Source organism: Epinephelus moara, chromosome 2 (assembly GCF_006386435.1).
Source record: "Epinephelus moara isolate mb chromosome 2, YSFRI_EMoa_1.0, whole genome shotgun sequence".
Lineage (NCBI taxonomy): Eukaryota > Metazoa > Chordata > Actinopteri > Perciformes > Serranidae > Epinephelus > Epinephelus moara.
In genome coordinates this window covers 7,700,526-7,715,588 of record NC_065507.1, presented here as the reverse complement: position 1 = coordinate 7,715,588, position 15,063 = coordinate 7,700,526, and the positions used below count along the sequence as shown (strand labels likewise).

Sequence of the window (15,063 nt, the reverse complement as noted above, 5' to 3'; positions counted from 1 at the left end):
AATCTCCAGGGTATGTAAACTTTTGATCAGGGTCATTTGGGTAGTTTCTGTTGTCATTATGATTTAAAAAGAGTAAACACATTTGTTTGACAATAAATGGCTTCACCCAACCACTAACCATGAGTGAAAAAAAAGTTTTTCTCTTATCATACATATTTTCTGAAAAATGGCCAAAAAATCACAAATTCTGCCAGGGTATGTAAACTTATGAGCACAACTGTATGTAAGCACACTGTATATTGCATTCTTTCTACTCAGCTCCATAGTCCAGAACTCTCTTGATAGTTTCCTAACTGAAGATATGAGTCAGCTGCTGAGTCAGCACTTTCGTCTCAACGCATCACCAATTCACAAAAGGAGGTGGCTGCTTTCTTCCTCCTCCACGGCTTTCTCGCCCACGCTTATCTTGCCTACCACCTCCCTTGACTTTGTCGGTAATCTACACCAGGATTAGACTGATATATATTGACCCTGTATGGAAAAATCAATAAGGTTGCAGGAGGTGGTTGTTATTGTTGTTGTGTCTGCTGAAGGTGGAGAGTATTGTGGCTCTGCAGCGTCAGCATACTGTACACCGCTGCAGTGAAATGAATGATTACTGACCCTGGTTAATCTCTTTCCTGTTGTGAAATTGCCAGGGCGGGACACAGCCACAGGCCTGGAGGGACTGACAGATGCCAAAAACGATGAACTGTGTGTAGAGTGAGTGGAAATAAGATTAAACGACGCTGTGCGGCTTGTACTTACAGAAGCCGGTGAGGACGAAGGCCCCAACGATGATGACAATAGTCTGAACGGTGTCAGTGTACATCAGTGCAGCCAGGCCACCTGGTAACACACACACACACACACACACACACACACACACACCTTTAAAATACATACACTAAGAGAAATATTGCAAATTTAAATATTTTTATGGCACTTCCATAAAGTTGGGGACTTGCATGGGATATGTTTAAAACAGAATGGCTGACACTGGAGCAGTAGGTGGCTATATATCCTAATTTTTTGGCCTTAGTAGGGGTCAAGCTCCAAAAACACTGCATTCCTACATTTCCCATAATGCAACAAATAGGTAACAGTCCCTTTCCTACAAATGGGAAGCTACAAATGAGCGGCAGTAGCTCAGTCCATAAGGACTTGGGTTGGGAACCGGAGGGTCACGAGCTCAAGTCCCCATCTGTACCAAATATGGAGCGTGGACTGGTAGCTGGAGAGGTACCAGCTCACCTCCTGGGCACTGCCGAGGTGCCCTTGAGCAAGGAACCATCCCATATGGATATATTGCTTGGTAAGTGACCACTGGTTGTACACTACTTTTCACAATGCATTGTGGGGCACTTTGAGCCCACTATGTAGGGTGTAATAATTTCCACTACACATTCAAACAGCACTACAAAATGGCGAACTCACTAAATAGTGGACCATACAGTGAGCAGTGAGTGATTTTGGTCACAGCCGTTGTCCTTTAATAAGCCGGAAAAGAAATCAGTTTACTTGATCCAATTAGCACTATCCTCATTATGGATGAACGGATCCTCGGACCACTTTCAGGACAGACATACCTGTAACAGTGTACAAGGCTGTTATTAGCAGGAGGGTGATGACGGCCACGTAGATGTTCCACCCTAATGCCTGCTGGATAAACACAGCCCCTGAAAACATATCGACCTGGAGAGACACAGAGAGACAGGGATTGAAGGAATGAAGACAGAAACACACACTGTATGTTGTGTGATCTCAGACAGGATGACTCACTGAGATCTTGGTGAAAATGTAGAGGAACAGAGAAATGACGGAGAGGTAGAGGCTGATCCTGGTCCCTCCGAACCTTTTCTTTAGGTACTGGGGCATGGTGATCACCTAACAGTGAAATTTCACACAATATAGGAAATAAGAGGAGTCATCTCATCAGTGGACACTTGTTAACATGTAGACTCTCACAGTGGATGTGTGCTGAAATGATAATACGGCCTGAACTACTTACCCCAGCTGTGAGGTAGACAGGTACAAACAACCAGCCCAGCAGCAGCACAATGAACAGAGCCTGACACAGTAGATACAGGACACACAGTAACATATGACATGTTACACCACACAATTCTGGGAGTTAAACTACAGAGTTGTACAAACTGTGAGTATATAATGTGACTTACATTCCACTCAAAGCCTCCCACAGCGATGCCACTGGCTGCCCCAGTGCCCGCCAAGCCCACAAAGTGACCACTACCAATGTTGCTGGCAAACAGAGACGCACCAACCTGAGAGAGAACACAGAAAATCACTGAAGAAAGCAAATCAAAACCAAACAAATTAATGAGCAACATCATACAGCATGAAGACTATGAGCAGGAATGTACAAAACAAACATGAGATCATAGTGAAGTATATTGATCCAACAAAATCTTTACAAGAGATTAAAATTCAAGTCATACATTGCCTTTTTTCTGAAAGGAACCACAATAGTTTGTTGCTCATTAAGATCCAAAAGTATTTGAGTTATTGGACAAACTTTGCCTTGACTTCCTTCCTTCTATACGAAGACATGAAGAACTTTAAAATACACCTAATCCATACATTTCCTTTAATTTGTTTTTTTAAATATATGCACTGAGAAGGACATTTTACAGTGTAGAAATAGACATGTGCCCTCTGGTGGACAAACTATGAAATGATAATAAGGTTTCTGAATGACCTCAGGCATATGTGGTGTTTTTGCTCCACATCGTCTTATTATTGTCCAGGGGCGTAAATACAGACAGTGCAGGCAGGGCAGTTGCACTGGGGCCCATGAGGTGAGGGGGCCCATAGAGAGAGACTGGGCCCCCCAGCTATATGTTAGGCAGAACACGGGCTTGTGAGTAATTTAGAGCGCCACCTTAGAAATGTATATATTTTTGTACAGTTGCCAGTAACAATCTATAACAAAATATGTTATAAAATATAAAATATATGCTTACTCTACATAAACTATAAATAAGGTAGAAAAATATTCAGTTAAAAAAATAATCCATTATTTTCTTGGGTATTTTTGTCCTATACATAGATGCATTAATGATTTCTGGTTGATATGTATGTCGGTGTTGTAAATGTAAAGTCTCTATTTGATCATGTGACAATAAGATTATACAGTAGCTAGTTTAGGCGCATAGGCAGCACGGTGTTGCGGTGATTAGCATTGTCGCCTCACAGCAAGAGGATTCCTGTTCCTGGTTCGAACCCTGGGGAGTTTGCATGTTCTCCAGGTACTCCGGCTTCCTCCCACCATCCAAAGACGTGCAGGTTAATTGGTGACTCTAAATTGCCCATAGGTGTGAATGTGAGTGGTTGTCTGTCTCTATGCGTCAGCCCTGTGATAGTCTGTACCCCTGGACAGGTCAGGAGACTATCACAGTCAAGTCTTTGGGTGGTGGGAGGAAGCCAGAGTACCCGGAGAACATGCTAACTCTGCACAGAAGGGTTCCCCACCCCAGGGTTTGAACCCCCCTACCCCGGCCAAGGTGCCCAATGTCAGCTGGGATAAGCTCCTGCCCCCGTGACCCCAAACAGGATAAGTGGTTACCGAAAATGAATGAATAGTTTAGGCACATTACAAGTAACTACCTTACGCCAACATATGTACTAATCAGCTAATATTGGGCTATTTATCAGCTCTCCACTGAACTCACCGGCCACCAGGTCATGGTGCGCCCTGCCAGAAAATATCCTCCGACTGTCCCACGATTGGTCCGAAACATGGCCTAAAACAGACAGGATAGTTCTGTTATCCTCACAAAGCAAATGCAGTGCTACTTGTGTCTCCTTATACATGTGATGTACATATTTTGTGGTGATATACATTATACACATTATTTTATTGAGCCACTATAATCTCTTGATAATTAGACTGTTTCAGACTAACACAGGTGCACTCACCCAAATGCCGACACTGATAACCATGACGAAATATCCAACAATGACGGTGATGTCTGCTGGGTTGTTGATGATCACTTTGTCTGACGAGGGATTCTCCATTGCTCCACTTATAAAACTTTGTTCAGCCTGATGCTTTAGGTTCCTATACTGCAGCGTGACTTCTAATAAAGGCTAAAAAAAAACAATCACCTTCATTTGCAAAACTCTTTACCACTGACACCAATATGACAAAATCACTAAAAGAAAATCAATACTCTATCTGTAGAGGAGCGATGCATCGGCAGTAGATTCGTGGTGGTCAGTCCAAGTGAGAACTTTGGCCATGTGACGATGGGCAGTGTCAGCAGTTTATTAATTAGAGCAATTATTAACACCAAACCATGAAAAACAGGGTTTCAGTCATGTAGTTCCACTGGGTTTTAACACTTTACATGCAGAAATGAAGACTTGTATCTATCGTCGGCCTCTTTTATGCCCAAACATCTCCTGTATGTGCCCCACAGTACAAATGTTGATCTTCATCAAAAGTTCCTGTTGTAAAATAAAAGTGGAATAAAACTCTTAAGCAAACAGTCCTTTAATCGTTTGACAGCACTGCTTTCATCAAAACATCCATTTGCCTTTCAGTTAACAAATCAGATTGTACAAATGAGGGCAGCTTCACTTCTCTGAATGGACACACAGCGTGTGGGTGCGGATGTGTGCAAAGAGCCTGTGTTGAACAGATTTACGCCTCAGCATAGAAAACATGCACACAATCACCTTTCACATGTACAAGCTGTAAGCACACGGAAGGAAAGGAAATTATTTGATGTTTCGAGGTGACATTTCAGAGCATGATTTCGGAAATAAAAAAAGACAATGTGACGATGATTTTTTTTCTTCTAGAAACACAAACTGAAACTCACGTCTCTCAACCAACTCAACTAAAAATAATCTGTTGTGTGTATGACTAGTGAACCGACTATTGTAATGAACATTATCACAATGTTATATTCAAGCTGTGTCACAGTTTGCTAGAAATAACTTGACTGTGCTGTTCAATATCTGCTGTTAGCTGGGAACTGATGAAACTCCACTACTCTGTTCTCGAGGGAGTCGTTGTAACATTCTGGAAAGCTCTACATGGGAGGGTGAATTGAGAAATGTATTTCTGATCCAGTATAACCCAGTGAGGAGCAGAGTTATGAGACAAACCTAACCACAGTCTGATTTGAGTCTTATTTGTAGGGGAGACACATGACTTTGGCCTCAACGGTCTGGTTTTACAATAACAATATGTGAGAAAGCTTCTCCTTTTCTCACCAAATTCGTACTTTTAACTAGTTCTAGTTGTTACGTTTCAGGCTGTCATTGATTTGCTGCTTCAATAAACTTAAATAAATCCACTTTGAGTCCTGCACAGAGTCATACTTTGTCTTATCCCAGTTGTAAGACTTGATAAAGAAATCCTATTTTGCCATTAGACACAAATCCTATATGTAGTCACAGTCCTATTAATCAATGTTAGTCAACCTAAAGTTACGTCTGAAAACTAATTTCTGGCCCCCAGTAGTTCCAAAACTAATATCCCTGCTCCTCCTGCATCCTTTAGCATTCGAAACCTAGAGGTGGGAATCTCCCAGCGCCAAGATTTATCCATATATTTTCTGGCCCTGTTGCTAGTTGCAATCTGACGTCAACACTAATAGATTTCTGCCATGTTCAGACACAGCTCGCAGTGTTTTTCCTACACACATACCTCCTGCAGAAGAATCTAAATCGATCAATGTGAATAAATAAGAGAGGAAAATAAAAGAAAAAAGGATAAAATAAAACACAGCGGCTTACAGCAAAACAGTGTGCTTACATTTGTAGGCAAACTTTCTGACATTTCATGAAAATCAAAATTCAGGAATTCGGTTTCTTTAAAAACCCTCAGTCACTTTCACATTCCCACAACACGCCTGCTCCTGTTTGACAGGTCTGACTAAACTCATAGTGCCATCCTGCAGGATGCCTGGGCTCTGCAGTCAGAGCAAAAAGTCTCAAAACAACAACAAAAATCTTTTGAAATACATTTCAATAAATTAGGTGCAGTGCTAATGTGTTCAGGAAATCCAAAGCCTCCATGCCAAACACATTCACGAGTCCTGTGGCTGGAGCAGTTGAAACAAAAATGACATTTTGACACGGCTGCTGAATCAAGTAAAAATGACTTTTCACCTGGCTTGAAGGTTTTGGAAAGGTGCAATAGTCTAGACACAAGAATGCTGTGGGACACCCTTACACATTTACCTTCTGTCACTGTAATCATATCATGCTCGCTGAAAAGGACAGCTCAAGTTTTCTTTGCAGCACACCGTCATGAACATCTACCAATATTTCTCTAAACCACACATTGCTGTATATATTAATCTCCAGTTCTTTTTTTTTTTTTGCACACTGTCCAGCCCATTCTCCACATTTAACCCACTGCTATGTTCCACTTGTTTGAGGCAGGACCTTTATAAGAGCATTTAAAAACACTGAACACAAGCACAGGTTCTGCTGGGAGTTGAGAATCACCAGAGGCCGATACGATATTATTGCAATTTCAAATGTATTGTGATATACTGCGTATTGCAATTAAATAGTGTGCAATAAATGGCGATTCATTTCCTTTTCTCAACTGCAAACTACACTCATCAGCTACTTTATTAGGTACACCTTGATAGTACCAGGTTGGACCCCTTTTGCTTTCAGGCCTGCCTCAATTCTTCGTGGCAGAGATTTGTCAAGATACTGGAAACATTCCTCAGAGATTTTGGTCCATATTGACATGATGACATCACACAGTCGCTGCAAATTTGTCGGCTGCACATCCATAATGAGAATCTCCCGTTCCACCACATCCCAAAGGTGCTCTATTGGACTGAGATCTGGTGACTGTGGAGGCCATTGGAGTACAGTGAACTCATTGTCATGTTCAAGAAACCAGTTTGAGATGATTTGAGCTTTGTGACATGGTGCGTTATCCTGCTGGAAGTAGCCATCAGAAGATGGGTACACTGTGGTCATAAAGGGATGGACACGGTCAGCAACAATACTCAGATAGGCTGTGGTGTTTAAACCATGCTCAGTTGTGTGCCATGTAATGATATGATATTGCCTCACAAAAATATTGCATTACTATGCTGTGTCAATTTTTTCCCATACCCCTAGTTCCTACTTAGTGAAGAGACACTGGGTGCTTCTTAAAGTCAAGGATGCTTCCTTGGTAGGACAGATCCTTCCAAGTCAGGTCCTACAGAGGCTAGGCAAGTCTCCTTCCTAGCATTTGGTGAACACACATTGGAACAGGCTAGGGAGCGCCCAGGTGTGCATCACTGAAAAGGCGCTGCTTCATTTCAGTAAATCGTGCACAAGCAGCTGTGGATACTTCATCCCTGCTGAGGATACACACATGAATCCTTGAAAATTCTCTGAAGGAAGGACTTGGTCCTCGGTAGAATTTGAAGGACCCTTCACACTGGAGCAGTCCCTCTGCAGGATTTCATAATATAGCCTCCTTTAAATTCAGCCATTTAAGGATCCTTCCTTCACTTTGAGAAGCACCAACTATCTGCTGTGTTTAACACACAGGCTGCCATATTTGGGATCAGTTGGAGGGATCTGACTGCCTGCGTGAAGACACCAGTAAACAGAGCTTTGCAGGAGTTCAACACTGGACAGTGTTTTGAGATGGAAGATGTGGGTCTGATGTTGTGAGAGATTAAACTCAACAAATGAGCCATTGATGTGCCATACAAACCAGCATAGGGTGTCTGCAGTTCTGAGGATGTGACTGATGTCCTCCACTGAGATGGGAGATCAATAAAGGGCTTGTTTGTGCATGTGTGTGTGTATTTTGGGCCAGTGTGGTAATGTGTAAAAATAACAACACAGTGGGGAAAAAAAAAGATTTTCCCCTCTGGGATCAATAAAGCATGTCTTCTTCTTTTTCAAGACATGAGTCAAAAACAGAACAGGCATTCGCCTCTTCACTGGTTTATGAGTTAATAATTAAACTTTCAGTTCATTTTAAAACGCAGACTTGTAATTCACAAACTGTGCTGCTGCTGTGTTTGGTCATAAATGTGCCAAAACACATTTTTAGTTTCCATTTTGTCAGTCGATTAAAAACAAGGAACCGATGGTATGAGTAAAAACTGTCAACGTGCAAGAAGGTTGATGAAAAATGTGTGTTTCATATGATATGTTTCCAGTCATGGTTATTTGTATAACCCTGAACTGCAGTTTCAAAGAGCTCTGCAGGCCCACGCTAGAGAAGAAACAAGATGCAAACAAAGTGGAACATAGCATGATCAGAAATGTGCCGGTGTCCTTGTGTCTAAACTAAACACTGCTGAAAAATTCACAGCATTGAAACGGTATCCAAACAGCTTTAAAAATGGCGCCAGCAAAAAGCTGAAAGTAATTTTATACTTTAAGAAAATGAAAAGGCCCTTCTTTGTCTCTCAAAGGACTGCTGTTCTGACAAATAGTGGATTAGGTTACATTCAGGTGCTTGTTGCCTGACTTCTAATCAGTTTCTGGCTCCACATGATTCCTGCCTGTACATTTATTATCCATACTACATTTCATGAGATCTGTCTGCATCCGGTCTGTTGTAGGTCTACTCTGTGGCTGCACTCAGATTGTATAAAATGGTCTCTTCCTTGTGACTTCATCTTAACACCAATATTTCATGAGGTCAAGGGGAGCTAATTCAAACTCAGCCTGGAGCTCATCTCTGGGTCACATTAACGGCTGTCTCCACTTCAGTCGTACTGGTCCCTAATTGAGCTAGTCAGCAGCCTTCTTGCAGTTTTCTTTGGCTAGTCTCAGTCTGGACAGGATGTGTTTCTTAGGGAACTTTAAAGTGGTACACCCAAACTGGCTCACCCCTCCAGTGTCTCCAGGAAGTTTCTCCCGTCTCTGGACCCAGCTGCGCCAGCCAGGCTTCCAACAGTACACACTGTCATAGAACCGTGAGCCGTTTTCCCCACCCAGCACATAAATCCTGCGTTTCCACCTCGCCACACCCCCCGCTGCGATCCGCCGCGGCAGCCCAGGAAATACCACAGGGCTTGGGGCTCGGTCGCTTCCACCACCTGCACCACCCCGCTGCTCCGCGGTGACCATCACCCCTCCCCCAGTCACCTCCCTCTCTACTCCAGACCCCCTGCCCTCTCTGAAAAACAGCACACGCCCAGTGGCGTCTAAAGTCTCCAGATTGGTGTAGTTTCCATCCAGGAACTTGGTGGTATCCCTCATGTATCCCCCGATGGCACAGACTCCTCCTCGCACTGCTACTCCTCCGGCGAGACAAGTGGCGCCGGAGTCCAGAGCCACACGGGTCCAGCAGTCTGTAAGGGTGTGATAAATAAGCACCCCCGAGTGAACCACAGCCCGGTTCTGTTCAAGTGTGGTTCCACCCAGAAGGTAAAGCCGTCCACGTAACGCTGCGCAGGCGAAGGCGCGCAGAGGGAGCGGTAACCGAGGTCCCGCAGTCCACTGAAGTGTAGTCAGCTCCAGGGTCTCACTGGAGTCCAGCAGAGCTGAGCGGTTACTACCACCCAGGGCGAAGAGTGACTCTCCACAGCCCAGAAGGCCGAGCATAGCCCGCGGCTGGACCATAGAAGGCCGCTCTACCCAGCGGTCCAACACTGCATCATATTCATGCACAGCTGCAGACACAGAACCTGTCCGCAAGATCCCACCTGCTACAAACAGCCGGTCACCTACAGCCGTACAACCGGGACTGACCAGAGAACCCAGCGCTGCTAACTTCTCCCACTTCCCTGTCCGAGGGTCAAAGCAGTCCACTGTGTAGTCTCTTGCGGCTAAATTCTCATCTTCCCGAGGCGTCAGGTCCACACAGACAATCTTCTTCTCAAACATGCCCTCCCGTGGTCTCAGAGGCCCCCCGAGGCCCTCACCAGCCGCAGCCGGCCCCAACTCCTGGCACAGTCTTCGGCTCTCTTCCTGGGACAGCAGCCCCGGCCGCAGGTGGTGGAGCAGCGCCGGCATGTGGACGTAGCGATCCAAAGGTTGGTGCTCTGCCCAGCGGCGCGCTGCGTCGTAAACCTCCGCTTCGGAGTCCACCCCCAGACGGTCAGAGCTCAGGAGGCTGCCTAAGGTGCCGTGGTCAAGCAGGAGGAAGTCTTTCTGCCGTGCCACCCGGGGAAAGTGCTGGGCTACGAGCCGCAGGGAGGCGCGCAGCAGCAGCTGATCATGGTGAGAGCGAGCTAGAGAGTACATCCCCAGGCAGTTATCCACTGAGAGGTGCTCGAATAGAAACCTGGAAGGATAAATGGAAAGAAACTAACTGTCAACTAAAACCTGATGTCAAAGTAATTACATAGTCATCTGATTTGTAAAATCTAATGAATAAAACTGCAAACTTAATTATCTCATTTTTATATAGCAGATTTACCTTGAGCAGAGGTCTTGAAGGGGCATGACCTGGAGCCGGTTGGCGGCCACAAACAGATCCTCAGCTGTGTCCAGAGAGAGCCCCGCCTCACCGGTGTACACAAACTGGATGACAGTCTCCATGACAGACGGCGTCACCTCCTCCAGTCGGATCTCAGTGAGGCGGGACTCTACCAGAGGGCTGGTGAACATAGCCCTAAAGTACGGGCTCACGGCTGCTAAGAGGACTCTGAGGATGAAAGATAGAATATTATTTGGAGGATATATTCATACCATCAGAGGAAGACACTTCTACATTTTACAGTGCTTAGTAGTTCTTAGTTTTTGTCTACTCTGTTGAACCAAGGTGTTTGGTATTTATCACCTCTTTGATATCAAACACAGGCAGCAAACAGCTTTCTACTGCACAGAGCTGGCCTGTATAATTGTAACTTCATTGTCAATCGATGTTATAATGGATGGGGAAATTATTATCAATCAGTCACTCAATTGGAAAAGAAGGATGCAGTAAAAATATCAAATATTTGTTGATTCTAGCTGTTAAAATTATCCAAAACAAAACACTGATTGATTTAAAAAAAAACATCCATGAATTTAGAGATAGAAAAAAATTTATTAGCTGCAGCCCTGGCTGAAATGCTTCTAGTTCTCGAATAAAACTTTGTGAGTGCGTTTTTTCCGTTTCAGCCAACAATCGTACCTGTGACACATGAACTTCTTTCCCTCAACAAGCAGAGTGACATCACACAGCTGCTGAGCATCCAGGAGCTGCTTCAGTCCTGAAACACAGCAGGAGGAGAAAGGAGAAACAGAGAGGAGGGGGAGAACGGAGGGAGGGATGAGTAACAGCAGAAGACAGAGCAGCAGAAGGACCCCTCTGAAGGTTCGCTTCAGGTCCACTTCACCTGTGCCTTGTGAACACAAAGCACTCCAGGTCCGCTTTGCTCTTTACCATTGTATTTAACCCTGTAGATCACTTTCTATTTCACAGGGACACTTGAAAAAACAGACAAAACCACGTTGGCCTTTAACGCTTGCAAGGATGTAGGATGAGGAGTGGTTTGGTCCATGGAAAATACTGAACGTCTCCAGATGTGTAATGTAGAATACATGAAATGGCGACAGTCTACAGCACAGAAACACCATTGTTCTCCTCCTATATTAAATTAATCCGAAAGCGAGGGGCTTTATAATCGCACTGTGTGCCACGTCAAAGTACAATCAAAACTATATCAATATATTTTATATATAGTGTGAACAGAAAGAGGACTGAGGCCCCATCAGAGCTGAAACTGACCAGAACGAGAACTGAGACCTCTTTCAAATGAACTGACAATGAACTGAGTTCCTTTTCTGTTGGTCCACTTTTTGGTGCACTTTAAGGACACATTCAAACTGGTGCTCTTTGGTACACTAAACAAACCCTGGTCCACTTCCTAAGGTTGTTCGGTTCATTTGGAGTGGTGTGAACGCTCATTTGAACTCTGGTGCGGACCAAACGAGCAAACTGGGGGTCTCGGTTCACTTGCAAGTGAACCCTGGTGCGGTTTGCTTTCAGTGGGAAGTGCAAACGGACTATCCAGCGAACCAAAGAGAGGAAGTGAACCAAAGAGAGGAAGTTATGTAGAGTGCAGTGCATTTTGGGTAGAAAAAAAACAACGCAAACCAGGAGAAGTGGAGGTATAAAAAAGAAAAAGTTGGAAAATGTCTCGTGGGCAGACGTGGAGTAGTGAGGAGGTGCAGCGCTTATTGATATATGGTCAGAGGACTATATATCACAGTTGCTTGTGGCCAATCAATGAGCCGGGGTTTTCTTCTTCCTCGTGCTTTTTTTTTCATCCTGGTCAGTGGTCGTTTCGGGCAATACCGCCTCCAAACAAGCAGCTGTTGTAACTGTGTGACGTTGTCCAGGCAGTAAAAAAGTACAGTGTGAAAGTGAACTGATCCAAATGAATTAGTGTTAGTAATTAGTGTTTTTCTTTTCTTTTATATCAGACAAGATAAGGTTTGTTTTAACCTTGACATGTTTCGACAGGTGTCTGCCGTCTTCTTCAGAAGTGTCACCAGATGTTGTCCAGGTGGTTTTGTCCGTTTCAAAAAGTGCAGTGAAAGTGAACCGAACCAAATTAAGGTGTGAAATTTTTCAGCGTTTTGGACTTCTTTTTTTTTTGGACTTTCCTGGTGTGAATGCGCCCTAAGAGGACTGAGTTTGGTTTGTTTAAAAAGGCCCAAGACAAAGGGCTAGTTTCCAAATTCCCACTGACACCCTCTCTAGCCTCATAATTTCCTCTGTCTCACCATGTGTGATGTAGTCTCCCAACGGTGTGGTGCTGTCATCAGGGAAGTCCTCCTCCTCTGAGTCGCTGTCTGACAGAGGCTCTCCTCCTCCTCCGTCCCCATCCTGCCACGGCTGGGGACGCCAGGTGACTGTGCCCCCCCGCACAGCATTCATCTGGAGCACAGTAAATACACAAACACTCATGTGTAAGCTAGAGAATTGTGCACAGGAAAGCTTTTACACTTTAACCTCTATGCATGTAGGGCCTATCTGTGGCAGACAGGCCTATGTAGACAGAGGCCTATGACAGATATGACACAGATAGCAGCTGTGGAAGAAGTGTTGCTTGTTAGATAAGGTTCACAATACAGATTATGTTGAGTAAACATTGTGTGCTATAGATTTGCCCCTGCAATATGTTTCCATTTCCATGTTATGAGATGTCTTAATAAAATACAGGGTGCACCACATAACAAACACAAACCAGGCTGTTGTTGTTGCATCAGTTAACCGGTTAGATGTTGATTTTCCAGCTGACATGAACGCACCTTTGCTCTTCTTCTCGTTTCCACCGTGAAGGCTGTCTGGGTCTCACTTTCAACAGGAATTGGTGAGGCAGTTTGGGGCAGGCTAGCAGTATCCGAGTACCCGGCTGTTACCACAAGCTGCGGGAGGCTTTCCTCGCTCTCATCTGGGTGTCCTGGTCCCCCGGGCTCGGCTGAAAGGCTCGTCCCGGCCTGTGGAGAAGACGCGTCAGGCTACTCGCTGCTCATCCAGCCCCGTGCACAACATCACTACTAACGGACCAAACTAGCTTACAAAGGAACAATTCCCCCGCTGTGAGAAAGCCTCTCGTCGCGACACATATCAGTCCACCATTGTATTGTTCACACGCGTGCAGCTCGGTGGTGTTGCTGTGGGGGATACTGGAGTTTTGGGAGCCTGTGGGGCAGAAATTTAGGACTGAGTTCAGGTTCAGTCGGCCGCACTTGTCACGTCTGAACCGGATTACCGCAACGTTAAACTTCCGCCCATCTGATTGGTTGACCTTTGGCTCGTGACGACGGTTTGGAGCTGAGGCGTTTTCTGTCACAAAAAATGAGAATAAATTAAATAAAATATTTCCTGCCACATTTTTTGATTATGTGACAACATTTGTGTAAAAATGCGGATACATAAAAAAAATAAATAAATAATAAAAATACGTTTTATAGTAATGTTACTTCCAATATAAACTTCCGCATTCATGCTGCATTCAAGACACATAGGACGTTTTACAGCCGTCATAAGACAAGATAAGATACACCTTTATTGATCCCACAGTTGAGAAATTCCAGTGTTACAGCAGTCAAGAGGAAGAGTCAGATTAAAGATTTCAGTATTTAAAAACTTAAAAAACTAGGCATGCAAAAAAAAGTACAAAAAATACAAGAAACAGCAATAAATAATAATAATGATAATAATAAGCAGTGGATTAAAGTGAGCATATTTAGATAGCCATTTATATAGTGCTTCCTGTTAATAACAGAGACACCAGAAATACTCTGGTTACAAATAGTACTGTAATTATAATACTGTAGACAAATAATGTATTAACTGTGCAATATTTTATTGATATACGACTTAATCATGCAAATAACTGTACATATTTCTTATGTTTACTTTTATTCTATTCTTGTTTATTCTATTAATATATATATTGTAGTTAAATTCCACACTTACATCTTCAGCACAGTGCTGATATATATTTTATATTTATATATAATTTATTTCTAATATTTTAAATCTTAAGTACTTGTGGTAAACACTGCAGCATAATGAACATTCAATTTTTCTAATTTTATTTTAATGTACATTTTCATATCTATTTAATTTATTTCATTTTATTTTATTGCTTTATATTTACGTACTTCTATTACATACTCTTATTCTTACTTCATAATTCTCTATTTTTTACATCAGAGCAAGTGTAACGACTTCGATTAAGTATTTCTGATTCTGATTCTGATCAATATTAAAGTGAAAGAAGTATCCTTCAAAAGTTTACATGGAATTTACCCAGCTAAAGAAGTGCTGGAAAGATTTAAGGTAAATGTAGATTGTACATGTGCTTTTTGTAATTCACATAGAGAAACATTTCATTTGTTCTTTTACTGTGAACATTCAGGTTTATTTTGGACAAATAAGCAAAACTTTATAAATAGGAAAATGGGCACTAGGGTTGAGCTGAGCACTCAGATGAAACGAGTATCCAGTGCAGATAATGTCCATTTTACGAGTACAAGTATCATACAAGTAAAATGTGCAATTATCTGTACTCCTGATAAAGGAAAATCCTCATAGTGGTAGCTTTGTTTATATTATTCTTGTGATTTAAAAAAAAAAAAAAAAGATCAAAAAAAGATCAATTCTGAGGCTGTTCTGTCAAT

The 15,063-nt window shown here is 43.2% G+C and overlaps 2 protein-coding genes across 2 annotated transcripts in view; both read right to left on the bottom strand.

Annotated features, from left to right (window-relative positions):
- slc5a2 (solute carrier family 5 member 2) overlaps nucleotides 1-4,110 on the bottom strand; it is a 9,139-nt gene extending 5,029 nt beyond the window's left edge. Inside the window, exons 1-7 of the mRNA XM_050071363.1 lie at nucleotides 3,919-4,110; nucleotides 3,672-3,743; nucleotides 2,160-2,264; nucleotides 1,991-2,050; nucleotides 1,762-1,866; nucleotides 1,569-1,674; nucleotides 748-828 (exon numbers count right to left, since the gene is read on the bottom strand). Of these exons, the coding sequence (XP_049927320.1) occupies nucleotides 748-828; nucleotides 1,569-1,674; nucleotides 1,762-1,866; nucleotides 1,991-2,050; nucleotides 2,160-2,264; nucleotides 3,672-3,743; nucleotides 3,919-4,017 (628 nt within the window). The 5' untranslated portion in view covers nucleotides 4,018-4,110. The remainder of the gene's footprint in view (nucleotides 1-747; nucleotides 829-1,568; nucleotides 1,675-1,761; nucleotides 1,867-1,990; nucleotides 2,051-2,159; nucleotides 2,265-3,671; nucleotides 3,744-3,918) is intronic.
- Nucleotides 4,111-4,483: 373 nt separating this feature from the next.
- si:dkey-260j18.2 (uncharacterized protein LOC325231 homolog) lies at nucleotides 4,484-13,648 on the bottom strand. Its single transcript, XM_050071387.1, has 5 exons — nucleotides 13,183-13,648; nucleotides 12,655-12,808; nucleotides 11,057-11,135; nucleotides 10,358-10,585; nucleotides 4,484-10,222 (listed from the first exon to the last, which is right to left on the bottom strand). Exons 2-5 carry the CDS (start codon nucleotides 12,806-12,808, stop codon nucleotides 8,725-8,727), a joined length of 1,959 nt encoding a protein of 652 aa, XP_049927344.1. The 5' UTR covers nucleotides 13,183-13,648; the 3' UTR covers nucleotides 4,484-8,724.
- Nucleotides 13,649-15,063: the final 1,415 nt, after the last annotated feature.